The sequence below is a fragment of the Diabrotica undecimpunctata genome, chromosome 1 (genome assembly GCF_040954645.1).
Source record: "Diabrotica undecimpunctata isolate CICGRU chromosome 1, icDiaUnde3, whole genome shotgun sequence".
Taxonomy (NCBI): domain Eukaryota; kingdom Metazoa; phylum Arthropoda; class Insecta; order Coleoptera; family Chrysomelidae; genus Diabrotica; species Diabrotica undecimpunctata.
The window spans coordinates 43043674-43061834 of record NC_092803.1 but is presented as its reverse complement, the minus strand read 5'-3'; the positions used below and the strand labels follow the sequence as shown (position 1 = coordinate 43061834).

Sequence of the window (18161 nt, the reverse complement as noted above, 5' to 3'; positions counted from 1 at the left end):
AATTTACAATTTAATATGGACTAAAAAATCATTTCCAAATTTGTGGCAAAAATCCATAATAATTCCTGTTAAAAAACAAAGCAAACCTTCAACCGATCCAAATTCCTACAGACCAATTTCTCTCACATGTACAATGTGCACACTTATGGAGAAAATGATCAAGAAAATAATCCTGTGGTTCCCAGAAAAATATATAATAATAAATTTGGCACAATCAGGTTTTAGATGACATCGAAGTATAGCTGACAATCTAGCAATCCTCCAAACATCAATTATTAACGCCTTTCAGTGCAAACAAGACGTAATAGTTGTTTCGTTTGATATCGAAAAAGCATTCGATACTCTGTGTAGGCCTCTTATTATAGCTAAACTTGAGGAGTACAGTATATCTGAAAATATATCTTCATTTATTAATCAATTTCTAACAAATAGAACCTTTAACGTAAGAGGAAATGGCAAAATCTCTAGGACTTTCAAACAAACTGATGGTGTTCCCCAAGAGTCGGCATTGAATCATACACTCTTTATTCTTGTTTTAAACGATATATGTAAAAAAATTGAGCTTCCAGTCAAGTTTGCACTCTACGCAGATGATTTAATAATTTTCTGCAGAGGCAAAGACACTGTTGCAACTTGCAAACTGCTTCAGAATGCTACTGAACAATTACTTGAATGGACTTCAGTAAGTGGATTTAACTTTTCTATTGAAAAGACAAAAATAATTAAGTTTTCTCGCAGCACAGCCAGTACTATAAATCCTAAAATTACCATAAATGGTACTTGTCTATCTGCAGTAAAGAGTATATGGATTTTAGGACTCACATTCGACAGTAAACTTACTTGGATTTAAAAGATCTCAAAACTAAGTGCATGACAAATCTTAACATATTAAAAACTCTGTCTAATCATCATTGGGGTACAGACGAAGACTCCTTGCTTCAGATTTATAGATGTCTTATTCGTTCTAAAATAGACTACTGCAGTTTCATTTATATGTCAGCTAGCCCATCAGATTTAAAACTTCTTAATTCTGTACACAACACTGCACTTCGAATATGCCTTGGAGCCTTCAGGTCGAGCCCCGCAGAGAGTTTATACAGAGAAGCTAATGAACTTCCCCTCTGGCTACGTCGCCGGCAACTCCTTTTGAAATATTCGTCTCGAATCTTAGCTAATACCGAAAACCCAGCTTATAAATTATAAAGGAATGACCTTTTAAACTCTCCTTCTCCTATTAAACTTCAATCTATGCCACAGTATTTCTCACCACATCTGAATAATATCGATCTTTCAGCCACAACTCCAATATTAATATCACATAAACCTCCCTGGAATAAATTGATAGCAGATTTTAATCTCTCGTTAACTAATTGTGATAAGCATCAGACAAACCCACAAAGGCAAACCTTTAAAAAAATAATTGCTAACAACAGATTTGACTAAATTTTATACACCGATGCTTCTAAGAGTCCTATAGCTGTTGGATGTGCTGTAATTTCAAACACAGATTTAATCATATCTTATAATCTTCCACTCTTCTGCTGCATACAAACTGCTAAATTATTCTGTATTCTCCAAGCTACAAACTTACTATATCCAGAATATAAAAAAGTGGTAATATGTACAGACTCTTTAGTGTCTATTTATTCTCTCAAAAGTGTGTACATGGTACATCCTTTGGTTCAAGCTATTCAAAACCCTTTCGATAGTTTTGTCTCAATGGGAGTATCCATAACCATAATCTGTATTCCGTCGTATGTAGGACTCCCTGATAACGAACTAGCCGACCTCTGTGCAAAACAAGCCTCGTCTTCTAATACGGAGACTGAAAACATACAGATTTACAGTCGTATTTTAAAAATATCATCCAAATGTCTTGACAAGATCACTGGAATAAAATCTCTTCCAAGCTTCGTGATATCCATCCCAGCGTTAAAAAGCTTGAGTTTCCTTCCATGACACGAAAAAACATAATCTTAATTCGCCGACTTAGAATCGGCCATACAAGACTAACTCATAAACATTTAATGACTTCCCAAAATCCACCTACATGTACACACTGTGGTAATATTCTATCTGTTAAACATATTCTCGTAGACTGCCCCCACTTTAACAACGAAAGAAAAAAGAATCTTTTGAGTCGAAACCTACAAAATATTCTCAGCTCGCCAGATCAATTCCAAAACCTTACTAATTTCCTGTATGAAACCAAGCTTTACGAGGAAATTTAGAAGAAGAAACGCAGTTTAAAATTTGATAATTAATAATTGTACCAATATTTAATGTATTTATCGATTGTACTGTTACTGTATATTCTTGTAATGTAATGTAATAAAATTGTACCTGTGTCAGTGACCTACGCTGTCAAGACACATAAAGCTAAATAAAAAAAATCAGCAGTTTTGACGTATATTTTCTTAACATCAAATAAAAATGATGTTCCAGTATAGCCTCTAATAAAAATTGGCTACTGCTACTCTATAAGACATAAGGTGTCATCCGTAATGTTTTTGTAATTTCCCGAATCGCTTCGAGTAACATTTTTTAGGAGTATCTTATCAAAGTAATAGATATTTGTATAACAAGAGAGCAAAGTGCTACTTTTCCTCCCGAGAATGAAAAAAGAGGAAAAGGCACTTTTCTCCCATCTTATACATATGATTTTTCCACCTCCATGGCCTCCACCAAATAACAAGTTATTTTTCATGTTTAAATAATTTATTTATATAATTTACCAAATTTATTAGAGAACTAAAACTAATAGTAGGTACAGTATAACTGTATTTTCATAATTGCATCATAAATATATTTAATTTGTGGTTGGGCAATTATTAATATTAATGTTAAATGTGCAGTGGTTATTTGAATAGTACTAGAAGTGAGTGCTGAAGCCAACGTAGTTTTCGTGAAATTTTCACTAACTCTTTTACTATACACTTGGTATCTTCCGAAAGTACTCGTATTTGGCTGATTACCATCTACTTCTTTAACTTCAGTGACTCCCATAATTTGGTCCGAAATTTTTCGCTGTTTTGCAAGAGATTGCTCTACATACCCTTCAGCGATATTCGTAGACTTCCAACTTCCGTGTTGCTTTAAAGCAAGTATATCTGCTCTAGAATTTGCAAGTAAACTTGCCGAAGTTCTTCTGAAACTATGTCCGGTATAATTTATGGCGTTAGGCAGCTTTAAAAATTATGCAATTTTTGTAAGAATTTTAGCGTTTTCCAATCAGTTTTTGGATACATTTTCCTGCTTTATAGCTGACAAATAAACGTGACTGATCCATTTTAGGACGTAACGATATATATTTCCTATAAATGTCAATATAATTAGGGTCATTCACCGGTGAAGCATTGATTACAAACGTTCTCTGCATATTTGTTTTAGTATTTGGTATATTTACTATTAAAATTAAACCTTTATCTTCAACATCTGTAGTGACCATTTTAACGAGCTCGTCACACCTGCATGCTTCTGAAATTCCGAAAATGAGGAGAACCCACAAAACAAAGACAAAATATATTTGACGACGCTGGGATTCGAACTTGCACCTACAACACAAATAAATATAAATATTTAACAGTGACTGGCGCATCAACTCGTTGAGCTACCAGGACGCATATGTCAACTTTGCGGAAGTATGAATATAGCCAATTTCTGCTGTTTCTTGCCGTTATTTATTTATAATTATTTAATTTTTGGAAATATCTTACCTTCATTAATAAATTATTATTATTGGGGTATCTAGTAAAAATTTATTTACTTCCTCTCTGGAGGTTTTTGCCTTATTAACTTCATGTCCATGGTTTTGTCTTTTCAAGAAAGCAATTAATTTTGGGTATTTAATATTCACATTTTTTTTTTATTTCAAGCATGGTACGTAGTAGCGAATATTTGGACCATAATGTAGAGGCTTTTAATGTATTTGCTAATATCTAAAAATACCTATAAATAACATTTCTTGAGAAAGTACGAATATGTTTTTCTTCGGCCCATGGCTTAAAATGCAAATACTGTTTTTCGTACTTTGGATTTTTGGGGTAATAAAGGTTGTACTGTTACATTAACTTGTTCCAAAATATCTGGTGGTGTATTATTAATAGGTATATTAAATATTATTTTATATTCTGTAGATATATATTATGTGTACAAACTTTAACACTACTAATTTGTCAATCTACCATAGCATGCTATAAAATTTAAAATCATAAATTCGAAAACCGGATGAATATCTATGAATTGAAGCCAAATTATTAAAATGTAAAAATTGTTAAATCAAAATAACAATTTACTGTTTTTTACCATTTTGCAAAATAAACGTTACACTGTATAGATACTTACGTAATAGAATATAGTATAGGGCGAATAAGTTATTTCATCGATGAAATTCCATGACGTCACTTTTACTTTTACTCCCTAGGAAGTAAAAGTACTTTGTCTCCCTAGGAAGAAAAGTACGAGGGCAGGAAATGTATACTTTGGATAGAGGTAGGTGTAAAATACTTTTTTTTTAATATATATATATATATATATATATATATATATATATATATATATATATATATATATATATATATTAAATATTATTTAAAATATCAAAACCAAAGAAAAGAAAAAAGATTGGATGACGGACGAAATACTAAACTTGATGAACAAAAGAAGAGTATTCGGACAAAAATAAATCATTGTATAAATATATAAAATAAATGCTACAAAATACACATAACCGCTTTAATTTACACAGGAAAATAAAAGAATTAACTAGAAGACCAGAATACAAACAAAATATACTAGTTGATGAAAAGGGAGACACAGTAATGGATACAGAAAACAAATTGATGGTATGGACAAAATACATAGAAAAGCTGTTTAACGACAAACGAGACAAAATAGATACCGAATATTTCGTTGAAGAGACTGGACCACAAATAACAGAAAGTGAAGTAAAACACACAATTAAAGAAATGAAAAACTGGGAAAGCAGTAGGACCAGACGAAATACCGACAGAAATATTGCAACTTATCGCCAACTGCAATATAAATGTTATTGTCGAATTATTTAATATCATATACAGAACAGGTATATTACCTAAAGAATGGCTTCTATCAACATTCGTGACTATACCGAAAAAGAAAAACGTCAATGTTATGATCACCGTACCATCAGTCTAATGTGCCATATACTAAAAGTATTCCTAAATATTATTCATCGTAGAATATATAAAAAGTTAGAACAAGACATTGGACAAACTCAGTTCGGATTTAGAAATGCTCAAGGAATCAGAGAAGCATTATATGCAGTAAATGTGCTAATACAGAGATGTCTAGATGTAAATCAGGACATCTATGTCTGGTTCCTAGATTTTAAAAAGGCATTTGATACAGTGAAACATAATCCGTTAATAAAACTACTGAGAACAAAGAACATCGACAAACGGGATATAGGAATAGTAAATAATCTTTATTATGAACAAGAAGCTGTGAGAAGAATGAATAATTTAAAAACTGATAAAATAAAAATCAAAAGAGGTGTTAGACAAGGCTGTGTCTTGTCGGCATCACTGTTTAATGCATACTCAGAGGAAATATTCAAAAAAGCATTAGAAGATGAAGTAGCAGGCATAAAAATAAATGGCCTACACATACGTGAAATTAGATATGCTGATACAATACTAATAGCAGAAAATATTACAGATCTACAAAGAATTTTAGATAAGGTTGTTGCAGCGAGTGAAGAATTTGGTCTGTCACTAAACATAAACAAAACAAAATTCATGGTTATATCAAAGAAAAATATTAGATACATCAATCTACACGTAAATAATAAGAAGATAGAACGAGTTCAGAATTATAACTATTTAGGGGCAAACATTAATGAAACAAACGATTATACAAAAGAAATTAGAAAAAGAGTTAGAATCGAAAAGGCTAGAAGTGCATTCAATAATATGAAAAAAATATTATGTTGTAGAGACCTCAGTCTAAATCTTAGAAAACGAGTAATAAAGTGTTATGTATTTTCTGTTCTTTTGTATGGTGTGGAGACATGGACTTTAAATAAACAATGTCTCAATAAATTGGAAGCATTTGAAATTTGAACATATCGAAGAATGCTGAGAATCTCTTAGACAGACAGAATAACCAATGAAGAAGTACTAAGAAGAATAGAGAACAGCAGGGAGATACTGGATTCCATCAAAATAAAACTACAATATCTGGGTCATATAACACGTGGTGACAGATATGAATTCCTAAAACTAATAATGCAGCGAAAGATTCAAGGAAAGCGCAGCATAAAAGAATGTCCTCGCCGAGAAACCTCAGAGAATGGTTTGGATACAGCTCAACTGAACTCTTTCGGGCTGTAGTGTCAAAAGTTAGAATAGCAGTGATGATTGCTAATGCTAACCTTCGTCGCTGAGATGGCACGTAAAGAAGATTCGTAAATAACTTATACACGCAAATAACTTATTTTAACTACACAAAAAAAAATGAAAACATAGTCGAATGTTTTTAAAATTATGTCAGGTTTCTTCCTGACCAGTATTGTATGCTTTACTTATTAAATAATACGACATTGTTATAAAAGCAACATTTTATTTCAAACAGATAAATTAAGAGGTAACAAAACTTAAAAACTATCGTACATGTATTTTTAACACAGTAGTTCTTTCATATACACACAAATAGGCATGTATAAATATCACTTGTCGAAGGTATTTAAAAGCATATTACATTATACATACGAAATAAGACTCGACAAATTGCTTGTTAGGTTTTGCAGATTGAAATGTTAGATATCTAAATTTTTGTAGATGACAACACTAAATGTTGTATGTATCAGCAGAGAGGATCTGTTATTTATAAATGTATCATTTTTTCACCGTTTTGAGTTTATTATTATTATTGATTGAAAGTATAATGCATTATTGCAATTTTTACTGATTCAAACTAACTCAAATAGTGGATCATGTTAGGCATTGCATCATTGAGAATTTTTAAAACCTCTAACCGAAACAGGTCTAATATCTTAAAAATTGTTATGTGAAGTTTTCTCGGAGTACTGAAAAAAGGTCTAGATACAACTCCATTTGGAAAACATAGAAGCTGTATCTAATTGATTTTTATGGTAGATATTATTTAACAAAGTAACGTCATTCATTTTTATTGACACACGCATCTACAGGAACATTGTTTATTAGGTGTTAAAGCAATAACCCATAATATGGCTGGTCCAAATAAGGATAGGTTTGAAAGATTTTTATTTTAGATATAGATAGAACAACTTTCCATATTCGTGCCAATTTCCAACTGTCGCTTTTAGAGATTAAATCCCTCTGGTGTGCTTTTTACGATTAGAAGATCAAGATCGACTAAAGTATAAGACACTTGGACTGATATTATACAGGCCGAAATACTGGAATCATTCGAGCTGTGGGTGTATAGAAGAATTCTGAAAATATCGTGGACAGAACACGTCACAAGCAAAGAGGTTTTGAGAAGGATGAATAAAGAAATAGAAATTTTAAATATAATTAAAACAAGAAAATTGCAATATCTCGGACATATTACACGTGGAGAGAAATACTTCTTGCTCCAACTGATTATACAGGGAAAGATCCAAGGAAAGAGAAGCATAGGGAGGCGTAGTGGTAAGGGTGTACATAAAATGAACTTTTCAGAGCAGCCGTCTCAAAAGTCCGAATAGCTATGACGATTGCCGACCTCCGCCGCGGAGATGGCACTTGAAGAAGAAGATGGGTTAGTTTTATAGTTATTCTTCTTTTTAAGAAAACAAATGTCACTATATGGTTAATGAGCAACATACTTAAAATCCCTCTGGGTGTAATTCATTCTCGCATCTATCGAAAAGTTAATGAAAATATTAACAACTTTAAAACTTTGTTTTCGACATGTCAAATATTCGACATAGTACGACAAAGTACAATGCCCCTAACTGCTTCAAATATTAAAAGAATCTGGCAAAAAACAATGACACAGATTTACGCCTATTCATAAATTTATAACAGTGACTATACGATTAGGAAATGGGAACTCACAAGAATTTACAATAAAACGGGAAGTTCATCAATGCTACTTTTTATTGCCAAGACTATTCAATTCATACTCGGAAATGCTGATCATGGAAGCTAGCAGAGGAATAAGAGAGGATAAAATGAATGATAAAAGCTTTAACAATTTACAATGTGCCGACGCACTTAATCAGACGGATGAAGAGGATCTGCAGACGTTAATAGCCCATGTAGTAGAAGCCTGTGACAGATACCGCATGAAATAAACTGCAAAAAGACCAAAATCCTTATAGTAAGCAAAAACTCCAAATACTGCACCAATTTAGAGCAAATAACGAAACATGAAGTCATGATACTTCTCATCAACTCATTTAAGTAACCTGTAAATATGGATTTACAGGTTACTTAAATCGCCATGAGAAGTCATCTGACTCCATGTTTCCTTATATAGAGGTCTGTATTAGTATTTACTGGTATATTATATTAATATAATGGCCAGCTACAGACAGCTTTTTAGTTCTAAGTCTCCCTGATGAGAGGTAGACCTCGAAATATGTATAGGAGAATGGTGAAACTCGGTGATATTCAAATAACGTAACTTTCAAAACAGTCGACAAAGTTAAATATCTAGACTGTAGAATAAATAAGAAATGGTACCACTCACAGGAGATTCGATGGTGCATAGAAAAGGCGAGAATTGTATTCAATGTCCTCAGAAAGTTATGTAATATGTACCTGAACATTAATATTAGAATAGAGTCCTGATATATTATGTATTTTCCACCCTTTTATATAGAGTGAAGCCTGAATCTTGACGGAGGCAATAACTAAAGGACTAGAAGCCTTTGAATCGTAGCACTATCAACAAAATCATATGGAGCAACACAGTTGCCAACATCAACACAGCATAGGAACCGACAGAAGAAAGTGTTGTTTGTCTGTAGAAGTTTCATATACTACCACAAATGTTTTTATGTCATCTACAAAATTAACAAGACAATTGTCAAATATGCAAACAAAATATATTAATCCCTTTTTAGGACGCACATAAAATAATTATATAGGGTCTCTTACCAGTGTGTATTATATAAGACAATGTTATAGCTGCAGAAGTTGAACTTTTAGAGATGAACATGTCTGTTTGGTCAAACAACAACTATTTTGGTTAGTTACTCATATTTTAATATTATCACAGATCTGATAACTGAAGTTTTATTGTACACGATTGTAGGATCTATAAAATCGCTGTAAAAAATGGGAACATACAGAAAATTAATTGTATTTAAAACTTTTATCAAAACTGTTGTGGGAAAATTATACATTATATGGTTCCAAAAATAGATACTTTGCAGTCTATGTAAACAAGCGATTCATCTCTAAAATTCTTGAACTTCTTATAATTTAGTAGAAATATTATTTTTTTAGAACACTACAGTATATTATTTCAGTTTCCTATTAGCTTTTGACACTCTAAACACGACCCATATATCTAATTTCTTAAAAGTATAGCAATAAATGATTAAAAATCTGATCTGATTTACAATAGTATTGATTTGTCAACAAGACGGTATAATTATGAGATATCTAACTGGTTTTATTGTTTTTGAAGTTAAATATGAACTTGCAATCAATAAAATTTTTTATGTATTCCGGCAACAGCGCATTTTGAATTTAGGTCCGTCTAGTGATGTGCTGAGATTACTAGATGCTATATATAATATAATTACATTTTTTTTCTATCTAAATATTCCCAAATATTTCTGGAACACAGAGTATTCACTATATTAAAATCAAATTAAAATAACAAATTGAATAATAGTAGAAGTAAAGGATTGATTCTGTAAGATCAGTTTTTTAATTTTTATAGTTCAAACATTTTTTATTTATTAATGCACAACATTCAAATTTCTTATCTCTACAGATATGTTACAATACCATCACATCTTTTTTCAAAACAAAAAAATGCAATAATATCAAAATTTCAAATAAAAGCATACACAGCTAAGTCAATGTACTTTTTTATAATAAAACAAATTTAAGGCAAATAAGGCATATTTCATTTATCAAAAAAATCACTATTAAAACAAGTGTGAAGATTGTTATTAAAAGATGTGTAAAAGTGAACTCTTCTTTTATATCACCCATTGAAACTATTTCTTTCAAAAATAAATTCGTGTGATTGCCTATTTTTTATTGTAAATGACGAGTTTTATCACTCAATTAAACTCTTTAAACAGACTAGTCAACATGTGCAGTTTAGTACAGTTAAAAATATGCAAATCAAATTGCTATCCTCTTCTATTGTTGTTCTTATTAAAGAAGAAAAATAACAATGTGATTAGCGGGAGTACATTCTAAATTTTTTGCACCATGCAATTAGAAACATGAATTAAGAAGTCTCATTTTAATGAAAGCTCAACTGTTTTGTACTAAAGCTTTCTGTGGAATCAACATTGATAGTTAATATAAAAACGGAGTCAACTAAACACTAAATAATTGTTTCCTACCTACAGATTTATATGTCAAACTGAACACAAATTTAGCTGTGTATATCTTTTCACAATAACCAGTACAACAAACTAAACAGTCAGTTGAGATTTTTGCTAATATAGTTGAAGCATGTACATAGTATCTCGCCATTTCTCCCAATAATTTCCCCTCAATTTTTTTCTAACTACGCCTTTGTTAACAATGCATTATCTCTTCGCAAACATAACTTTCTAAATCCATAGGTTGCATACCCCCTTTTGTTATCTTCTGCCTTATTTTTCTAACAATAAATGTTTTGCTTTTGTTAATTTCGAAGTACATTCCCTAAAATCGTTAAGATACCGTTTTCTCTACCAAATGTTAACTTTCAAAGCAAGATAAAGTTGTTTGATTCTAAACGATCTCGTCTTCGTACCCTTAATTAGGGCTAATCTCGCATGTCCAACACAAACGTTTTCCCTTCTTCAAGTAAGCTTTTCAATCCTTAGAGATTATCGCAAATTGAGATCATGCCTGTGTGCGTTCTCGTTGTAAGCAGTTCAACTGGCGGTGAGTTTAATTTTAATTATATTATCTATTTATCTTTGGAACTGTTCCTCTAAAGTAAATTTTTTCGATTGACCTTATAGAACAAAATCAATTCTGTTTGCCAAGATGCCAATAGACGTTAATAGTCGTTAATAGTTTAGAGGAACCTTTACAAAGATAGACAGATAATATGATTAAAATTAAACTCATCGAAGTCAAAGAAGGGAAAAGGTTTGGGTTGGTCATGCGAGATTAGCCGTGATTAAGAATACGAAGACGGGACAGTTTAGAATCAAACAACTTTCTTTTGCTTCGAAAATTAACACTTGGTACAGAAAACGGTATCTTAACGATTTTAGGAAATACACTTCAAAATTAACAAAGGCAAAAGATTCATTGTAAGAAAAATAAGTCAGAAGATAACAAAAGCATGGTATGCCACCTATGGATTTTTAAAGTTAACTATGCGAAGAGATGTTGAATCGTTACCAAAGGCGTAATTAAAAAAAAATTGAGGGGAAATAATTGGGAGAAATGGCGAGATAGTTTGAACATTCTTCATAGTTGCTAGAAAATCAATAAAAACCTGTGATGCAAACTTGTGAATTTTTTTTCCATACAATCCTTTTCCATGCATCATATTCAATATTGTTATCATCATTATAGTTAATAAAATTATAATGAATTGGTATTTTTATGACATATTTTTTTTATCGATATACAATAGAATCTGTAGGAAAAACTAATACATGTTTTATTTGACAATTGAATCACAGGCCATAACTGACTTGCCAAAACTTAAGTAGTTATTAGATATTAGATAAAATGCATATATAAGATTATAATTCAAACTAAAGTATTTCTTATAAGCGTAACATAAGGTTCAGATTTATAATTACTATAATACTTCTGGAGTTTTTGTCTGCCCTCTTTTTAAACTACGATACAAGATTGATTAGTGCCTATAACAGATTTTCGGGGTTCGTTATATTTTTTTAATGGGGAATATGTAATTGAGTAATAAAAAAACTTACCTGGAATGTTTAATGCTCTGCTTTGGGGTCCCTCATTACATACATATTATTAAAAACTTCTTTAAACTTACTATTACACTGTGTAAAGTTCTAAACATATAAATTTTGAAAACTTGTGATGTTATTTATAATCATTTGAATATATTTAACAAAAGGCAGAGTTTTGCATTTAATGTTAGTAAGATCTTCTTTAAATCCAGATGCTAAGAAACAGTAGAAGAAATGAAAAATTGTAAGAGGCATCAAATGGTGGAAATAGGTGAATGCAGACATTCAGTATTAGTCACATATTAAAATAAACATATAAACAAATTAACTAATTTATATACTATACATGTCTCTCCTCATTTGCATCTGGATCTAAGAATAACTTGTATAATACATGTCTTAGAAAAAGAATGGGATTATAAAAGAATTTCAATATAAGGTGGCTACAAAATATCAAGATTAGTGCTTTTACAAAACAATTATGACAGAATTTGTAAAGAAGATCACAGAAGTATTTTATTACTGTTTCGAATGTTGGGAAATTGTATGAAGCATTGTAGGGATAAAGGAGAATGTTTATTGGGGAAATTAATAATATAAAAATTTAAATTGAAATGTTTTTCAGCATATTCTTATTATTTTATAACCTACCTTGTAGCACAAGTTTCCAAAAATGACAATGGGAAGTACAAAATAAAACATTCATCCATGAATTCATTTCTTGAATATAAAGTAATAAAGAAAATTTTGCAAAAGATTATTAAAAATATTCAATTGACAACAGAATGCAAAAAAGACTACACTAAGAAAGATTAAAAGGAAAAAAAGTGGCTAAAAATTTAACCAAAACCCAAAAAATTGTAATTTTTTTCTAATTTTGTGGTAAAACTTCAATACACATGGTAAAATTGATATATTATGTAGTTTCTTTTCTGTCAGCATACAAAAATGGACCCTACTTACTAACATCCACATAAAAAAAGCATTTTATTCTATTAAGATAAAACCCCCCTAATTCGAGTTACTCTAAAATATAAAAATCTATTCCTGTCTTCTTCCCTTCCCATTATCATTTCATTGGAAATATTGAATCCAAACATACCTACCCACAAATTACAAATTCCAGAATTGAAGAAGACGCTCACCCTTCCCAATAGATGCCCCATTGGGCTTTTCAAATTGCAAAACTATCAACTTACTAAACTTTTTAACTTCTCTATCGAACATATCTTCACCTGTTTTATCTAAGTCTTTACTCAAATCCCATTCTACCGAAGGTAGGGGTGTGTTGATGAATTTGGCAGCAGAGGAGACACTTGGTATTACATGGCTTTGTAGTGACTGTATCTCCCATAGAGAACTGATGATGGCATTTGATTTGACAGGGTCTCTTTCATCCGTGATGTATGGGTCAGTATTGGCTGTTATGTGATCTGTGTTGTTCAGCAGACACTTAAGGCCTGGATGTCTGCAATAATTAAAATCACACAAAAATACATATAAGACATATAATACTGGATTTGCTTTATTAACTTGGCAACAATGCATTTTTGAAGGAGGAGAATAGAAGGAAAATAGAATTTAAAGGCAATAAATCCAAAAAATAATAAAATTAATACAACAAATACATGGAGACATCAAGCAACTTTCATGAAACAAAACCATATTGTTGCTGAAGTGCTAATCTACTAATAATGACTATATACTGCATTCATTATTCAAAATATATTCTATTATACATGTTTCTTCTTCCTCATGTACCATGTCCTTTCAAAACATTGGGTACCATCACATTTTATTCACTGTCATCCTAAATAGCACGCTTGCATAAAAGACTGCATTTGCTTGCTATTTTCCCTTGCATAATATTTTGCAACAATAATATAACAACTTTTTCTCACTACATGTCTGAAGTACTCCAGCTTTCTCTTCTTGACGGTTTTTATAATCTCAGTAGTCTTGCTGAGACATTCTAGTATTGTGTAGTTTCAAATCTTCTCCACCCAAGAAACTTTTAAAATTCTTCTATAGCACCACATTTCAAAAGCAATAAGGCAATTTAGATCACTGTTATTCACAATCTAATACTCTACACCAAACAGTAAAACCGAAAACATGAAGCAGTGTAGTAGGCATATCCACAATGCCAATTTTAGGTCTCTGTTACATAATACCTTCCCTGTTTAGAAGGAAATCCTTCTAAAACCAGCTCTTCTTCTTTATATACTGTGCTTGTTTTCAAGCATTGGCTATGGTTGTATTAACATAAACATCATATAACTGATGAAATGTTTCTCGATTGGCAGCTAGATGAAACCATTCCTCGACTATTCGACCTGTCTATTGTTTAATGTTACGCAGCCAGGTCAGTTGTTTTCTTCAACCCAGGGATTTCCTTCGATTTGGACTGAATGTTCAACTGTAGTGAGCGATATTTAGGTGCTCTCATTATATGGACGAAGTATTGGACCTTTCTTATTTTAATGATGTTGATCAATTTAGCCAAAACGAGCTCAGGCGTGCTCAATTCTGGATCTAATTTCACCTTGACTCTCTGCATAAGAATTTAACTGATATCCAAGAATAAAAATTTGATCAACTTGCTCAAGTTTGGTACTCTTTACAAGTATAGGCGGTTTTATATTCTATTGTTTACTTGTTATGAGTATTTTGGTTTTTCGTTTCAGAGAATCACTCGATGTAAATACCAATGCATCTCTATGAGCAGTTAAGCATTCTACATTAACCCTTTCAGTCACTGTGTCATCAATTGATGACACAAGAATTAGATTTATGATCCGTAATACAATCTGTTAAATTCCAGTTGAATGTAAGCAGTTTCTCTGTTTACATTCACAATGGTTTATGAAAGCTATCGATGCTACTCAAATTAATATATTTTTTACCATTCGAAAACTGAGATAAATTGTGTTTTTTTTTTCAAATATTCGAAGCTTATAGGTGCAAATAATAAAATTAAATAGTAAGTACATGTCAACATTTCCATAATATGTCAAATTATTTTTTTGAAATTATATGTTGTCATTCGACGATAACGTGACCCAACGACTTGAGTAATAAACATTTTTGCAGTTATTTTTAGATCTAAAAATAAATCAAATAAAGAGATTTAGGCCTCTTTCCGGCCATCTAAAGAAACTTTAAATTTAGTTCATTTTAGGGCCTATATTGCAGAAGCTTTAATTTCATGTAGCATAGGAGCTAGAAAAAGAGAGCGCCCATCAAATGGAACTAAATCAGTACCGTTTAACAAGAAAAAGAACTAGGAAAACCAACCTATTGATGATGTAAGGTTTGACACGATAGAGCATTTTCCACTACATGAAGAAACGAAATTTTCAACACGATGTAAACTCCCAGAATGTAAAGGCAGTTCTCATATTTTTTGTTAAAATGTAAAGTACATCTATGTTTGACAAAAAATAAAAATTGTTTTTTACAATTTCATAAAACCGTAATTTAGTTTAATCTATTTAAAAATAAAAAAAAATCATGTTTTTTTTAAGTAAATAAATGTATTTTATCCTAATGTTTAGCTGTAAAAGTATATATAATACTTCACTAGTTTGTAACCAGTTACCTAGTCACAATGTCGTCAATTGACAACATGAAAAATGGGCCCTATTTTAATAAAAAAAAAAATGCTAATATTTCTACCAAAAGACATTAAGAATACCATTATACTGGGTAGGAATTATTAACAAAATATTTTTCCTTACATTAAAAAAAAAAAAAGTGTGACCGAAAAGGTTAAGGTATATTAATCTATTTTGTTGCTATGTCTGTTTAGAAAATATATTCTATCACATACTCCATAGTTATTTGGAAAAAACTTTCTAACCAATTGATAACATATATATTTTCTTTATATGAAACATATGTCTTTGGACCTATTTGTAATATAATGCTTCCTTTGTTGTATTTGCTGATGTTTAAATATGCTTATTTTTAGCTGTGGGTTATTATTATTAAATATTATGCAAACAATCAAGAAAGACTGTGTAGTTGACCTTTGCATGTCAAAATATTTTCTTTATTATTTCAATTGCTCAAGATTTATTAATATGTTAGTTAAATTAGGTGTGGAAATTCTTGGAAAGACAATCATTTCAAATAAACAGAAAAATCTGCATATATTTTGTTTTATATAAAAATGAATAATTCTAATGTTTTAAGACAACTTACCTCAGAATTAGGTTTCCTATGAAATGGCATATAATAATGATGTCCTCTGAAGGGGCTATTAAAGCCAAACGAGCCATTCTTTTAATAAAAGCTGCAACCAGGTTCTCAGGCAGATGAGTGGAGCTGAGAAACAGATCTGATAAGTAGAATAGACGAGCTTTGTATTTAGTATGGAATATTTCTGGTTCAAACATTGAGTAGAGCTTGATAAAGATGTTTGGATAGTCTAAGTTGTGTACCTAAAATAAAACAAAACATTTCATTCAGTAAAACCTATTTAGTTTTTTTAAATCACCTACATTCATATTCACCTAATATTTATAAAATGTGAGAGAATAACACCAAGAAAAGAGGTTTAAATTAGCATTTATGTTCACAAAATATAAATTATAAATTTTCTGCCAAAATTTGTTACATAAACCCAAAAAAATTTTACCTGAATCATGGTAAATATGCCTTGTAAAGCTAAAAGACTGATAGGACCTCCTACATCCAAAGAATCCATCAAAAAATCAGTGAGCAGTAAAGGTCTTTCCAAGTGAGTCAAAACTCTCTCTAATAATACTATCAGCATCTGTTTGTGTGTTGGAGGTGAATGCTCCCATTGCATGACACAATGCCAAATTTTATTCAAACTTTTTATAGGGACTGTTTCATCAAATGTGAAGAACATAACTGAAAAAGCAAAAAAGATATTACAACATTTCACAATAATGTATTTAGTACTTAATCCAATCCAATGAATTAGATTAGGTACTATAAATCTGAAACTAGTTACCATTTTCTTCTCCACACAAAATTTTTGTGTCCATGTTTTGGTGAACTTGCAGTTTTTCAAGCAACAGTAAATAGTTCATGATATACACCTCATTAGGTTTTGATTTGGCAGTTAAAGATGGGAATATCTTCCAAGTAAAGAATAAAATATCATCAAACAACAGATATTCTGTATATTTATTAATAAGATGTGCATTATTTTGTTTGTTTGAAAGAATTTTCATTAAGATCTGTTTTAATTTGTGCAGTGGTACATAGTTGTCAAAGGAATCTTTTGTTTCTAATGGGAATCTTCCTTCACAAGACAGTAAATTCATGGCTGTTGATAAACCTATACAAAAATAATACTCTTAGTACATGCGATCGCTCAAAAATACATGGAAAAACAGTAATACCTAGTTCTTACCTTGCACTTGTATTTTATGGGAGCCATTTTCCATTGTAGCTAAAATTTTAACAAACACATCTTCATAAATATTCCGCAACCATTGTCTATACCGGTTCTCTGGGGTATCTGTCATGGGCTTCAGAGGTACAATTTCCACAAACATCTCCCTATCCTTTAAAAGAGTCGAAAATACTAGTTCCAAAGTTAGTAAACATGATTGTTGATCCGATCCAGAAGAAAAATTTTGCACAATTTCATGCAAAATATCGCTATTTTTCCTATTAGCCAGGAACTCTTGGGCTCGTAACCTTAGCTGCTTTGATATCTTCATTGGTTTTTCTACCTGAGACATCTCCTACAATAAAAATATACGCAGCAAAAAATTAATAATAAATTCCACAAGATAGGTTAACAAGACTTTAAGAGAAAGAAGTATGTGAAGTTAGTTACTTAAGTCAAAAACAGGAGCCGAGCTTCTTCTTTTCTATTTTTGTCTCACTTGACAGCTATCTGTCAGTCAGTGACGGGGACGACCCTTTTTTGCGAGAATTTCATAAATAGTAAAATACTATTTTTTTTTTCTTGGCTTGGAGAATTTAAAATACTATTAAAGAATATAACATTTTAATTATTAATAACTTAAAAACTGTTGTTTATAAACTTCATACAGTAACATCACATTCAAAATTTTGGTTAGTGTGTCATTTTATATAG

General features: G+C 31.0%; 1 protein-coding gene across 1 annotated transcript; it reads right to left on the bottom strand.

Moving 5' to 3' along the window:
• Positions 1-6580: 6580 nt before the first annotated feature.
• On the bottom strand, positions 6581-17888 carry LOC140448723 (nucleolar complex protein 4 homolog B). The gene is made up of 5 exons (XM_072541836.1): positions 17466-17888; positions 17061-17390; positions 16719-16957; positions 16283-16521; positions 6581-13544 (listed from the first exon to the last, which is right to left on the bottom strand). The coding sequence occupies exons 1-5, from the start codon at positions 17797-17799 to the stop codon at positions 13190-13192; spliced, it is 1497 nt and encodes a 498-aa protein (XP_072397937.1). The 5' UTR covers positions 17800-17888; the 3' UTR covers positions 6581-13189.
• Between the last annotated feature and the right edge of the window lie 273 nt (positions 17889-18161).

What these genes read in the sequence shown, in the direction of transcription:
- LOC140448723 (XM_072541836.1), bottom strand. Translation starts at nt 17,799, where the DNA reads ATGTCTCAGGTAGAAAAACCAATGAAGATATCAAAGCAGCTAAGGTTA. An exon ending in CCATAAAATACAAGTGCAAG is followed by an intron (nt 17,391 to 17,465) that starts GTAAGAACTAGG and finishes ATTTTTGTATAG; the next exon opens with GTTTATCAACAGCCATGAAT. An exon ending in ATAGGAAACCTAATTCTGAG is followed by an intron (nt 13,545 to 16,282) that starts GTAAGTTGTCTT and finishes TAATTATTGCAG; the next exon opens with ACATCCAGGCCTTAAGTGTC.